Source organism: Pteropus vampyrus, unplaced genomic scaffold, assembly GCF_000151845.1.
Source record: "Pteropus vampyrus isolate Shadow unplaced genomic scaffold, Pvam_2.0 Scaffold100, whole genome shotgun sequence".
In the NCBI taxonomy this organism is placed as follows: Eukaryota; Metazoa; Chordata; class Mammalia; order Chiroptera; family Pteropodidae; genus Pteropus; species Pteropus vampyrus.
Window position 1 is genome coordinate 550,201 of NW_011888881.1, and position 2,715 is coordinate 552,915.

The 2,715-nt window shown below is 57.8% G+C and overlaps 1 protein-coding gene across 1 annotated transcript in view; it reads right to left on the reverse strand.

The window, feature by feature from the left end:
- Window positions 1–2,101: 2,101 nt before the first annotated feature.
- The window catches only part of IL5RA (interleukin 5 receptor subunit alpha), a 23,686-nt gene continuing 23,072 nt past the window's right edge, over window positions 2,102–2,715 (reverse strand). Inside the window, exon 7 of the mRNA XM_011364737.2 lies at window positions 2,102–2,398. Within this exon, the coding sequence (XP_011363039.1) occupies window positions 2,312–2,398 (87 nt within the window). The 3' untranslated portion in view covers window positions 2,102–2,311. The remainder of the gene's footprint in view (window positions 2,399–2,715) is intronic.

Consider the following 2,715-nt stretch of genomic DNA (forward strand, 5'->3'; position numbering starts at 1 on the left):
GGGTCCCCAAAGCCAGCGTGTGGGTCCCCCACGCTGAGCAGCGAGGAAGAGCAGGGGCATAATCCATGGGGAGACCCATGGCTACTCCGTGACGCGCCCCCCTGCCCCGCCAAGAGCCAGTTGGGGGCTCCGGCTCGGTGCCCAGGGGATGTCTGGCTGCTGAGGTCCAGGGGTGGCCCAGAAGCGAGCGCCACACCACACAGAAAACTGGGCGCACTGGGGCGGCTTCTCCGAGGCAGAGGCAGCGTCCACGCCCTCGGTGTCCCTGCTCCAGCGATCGGACAGGGAGCAATAGGCCAAAGGGGGACAGTGTTTGGGTGGGACTTTTCCGTCACTTAACCCTCGAGTTGGTTTACAAACTTTGCCATTCCCCGGAGTCCCCCAGGGCATCTGTCCTCAAGGTGTGCTCAGGAAAGCAGCAGCATCACCTGGGACGTGGGGAGAGGCAGAGTGTCGGCCTCCACCCCGGACGCCCTTGGGCAGACAGAGACCCGAGGGTGGACCCATGGTCCGCAGGTGACGGCCCTCCAGGGACTTCTGCACGCGCATAGTGCCGGGCTCACTGGGGCCTGGTCCCCCTCCTCCCTGAGCCACTCCCCATCCCCCGATCTCTCTCAGCCTCGGTGACACGTCTGTAAAATGGGCGTGTGACGCCGGCCCTGTGGGCTCGTCAGGGTCCTGACGACATGTGCGGGGTCTGGTGTGGCTCCCCGCACCCGAGTGTGGCTCCCCGAGTCCGAGCTGGGGCCGGGGTAACAGAGCGCCATGGGCGGGTCACTTAGAAACAACAGACGTTTATTTCTCACAGCTCTGGAGGCCGGAAGTCCAGAATCAGGGTGACCGCCAGGCCAGGTGCCGGCGGGAACCTTCCTCCTGGTGGCAGACTGCCAACTTGCACCTCCCAATGGGGGAGGCAGGCTCTCTGGGGTTCCTGAAGGCAGCACCCTCGGGGCCTAGCGACCCCCAAAGCCCACCTGATGTGACCACATCAGAGGGCGGGGCGTCCAATGAATTGGGGGGACACAAACATTCAGTCCGTGACACTTGGAAGCAACAATAATGGACAGCCGTTCACGACCACCGTGCCTGCCGTCCTGGGCCCGCCTGCCTGCTGGGCCTGGGGGCTGGTTAGCGGGACAACAGCCCTGGAAGGACCTGGTCGTCCGCTCGCCCCATTCTTGAATCAGAACTGACCGAGCCAAATCCGCAGAGCGTGTAAGAGTGTGCCGCCGTCGCGGGGGTCTGAGCCCTGTGACCCCCTGTCCCTGCCCTGTGCTCCCCTCCCCCAACAGCCACCTCCAGGCAGCCCTGTGTGAGTCCCTACGGGAGCTAACTGTTCCTCCTGCCCCTTCTCTGCCCAGGACACACCTGTACCTGGTCCTACCTGTAGCCCGTCACCCATCACAGAGGCCCCGGTCTAGATGCACGCCCACACAGCAGGGTGCCTAGAGGAGGACTTCCTGTCTGGGGAGGGGTAATCGATGGGCTGGCCTGGGGGACCGCCACCGAACCTGAGGGGCGGGGTCCACCCCAAGCTGCTTGGCCAGATGCCTAACCGGTTGCTCTGAAGTCTTTGCCGGCCAAAGCCTCTTCGGAAAGTTAGTTCTTGGTCCAGTGACCCTGTCACAACCCAGTTCTGCCCAAAGCCTTCAGTATATTCCCTGAATATCCAGGTGGCTGTCAAGACTATAATCTTCAAACAAAATCCTGTCTTCTCTTTTGGTTCGGAGTGATGCATTAGTCCTTTATGTTTTTAAATTAGTTTGCCTCAAATGATGCTAAGTTCATCATGCCTATGGAGCTTGAGATTCTCTCTCTCTCTCTCTCTCTCCCTGTATCCAATAAACTCAGGAGGGAAAAAAACAGTCACCTTGGCTCCCACTTGTTCTAAGAAAGACAGTCTTGAATCCAAGTTCACACCCCACTCCGGGCTGCCGCAAAGTGCTTTCTTCCTGAGAGTTTAGCCGAGTTTCACCATTGGCAGCTTAACCGTCACACTGGCACCGCCAGAAGTCAACGTGGTTGACATTAGCTTCGAATGCTGTCTCCTGCCAGTCTTCGACATTTGAGAACCTCGAAGACTGGCAGGCGAGGACACGGCGCCCTGCAGAGTGGGGAGAAGAGACACGGCAGAGGCCAGATCCGTCGGTCACCGAAGTGAGGGAGGAAATTCGGACGCACAGGACAGAACGTTGGGAGCCTTGTCACGGTGGCCGAACAGCGTTCGGGGAACCCTGCGCCCTCGGCCGGGAAGCAGGCCTCGTCCCTGTCGGGCGAGGGCGAGCTCGTGTTCAGAGCCTCGCAGCGACCGTCAAAACACGAAATCGTCCAGGACCTCGAGCTCCGGCGCGTCCACGTAACTTATGACCTCGACTTCCGTGTCACCAGAACCGGATTTCTGCAAAACAGAACGTCCTCCCTTAGATGGCTTTCAGAGAATGCCTCGTTTCTTTACATTTCTTTACAGTGGGTTTTGTTTTAAGTCTATTTCGCATGCAAAAATAGTAAATGTTCACCGAAGACAATGTGGAAAATAAAATGGGAAGATGACAAAAAAAAATACCCATAAACTATAATAAATACCATAAACCATCCCTGTGACACGGCGCACTGTTGCTCCTAAGCCCCTTTTTCTGTTCTAAAGTTATCTTTACAGTTACATTAAGTCGAATGGATAAATAGCTTCATAAAGCGATTGCTCCCTGCATAGCATCA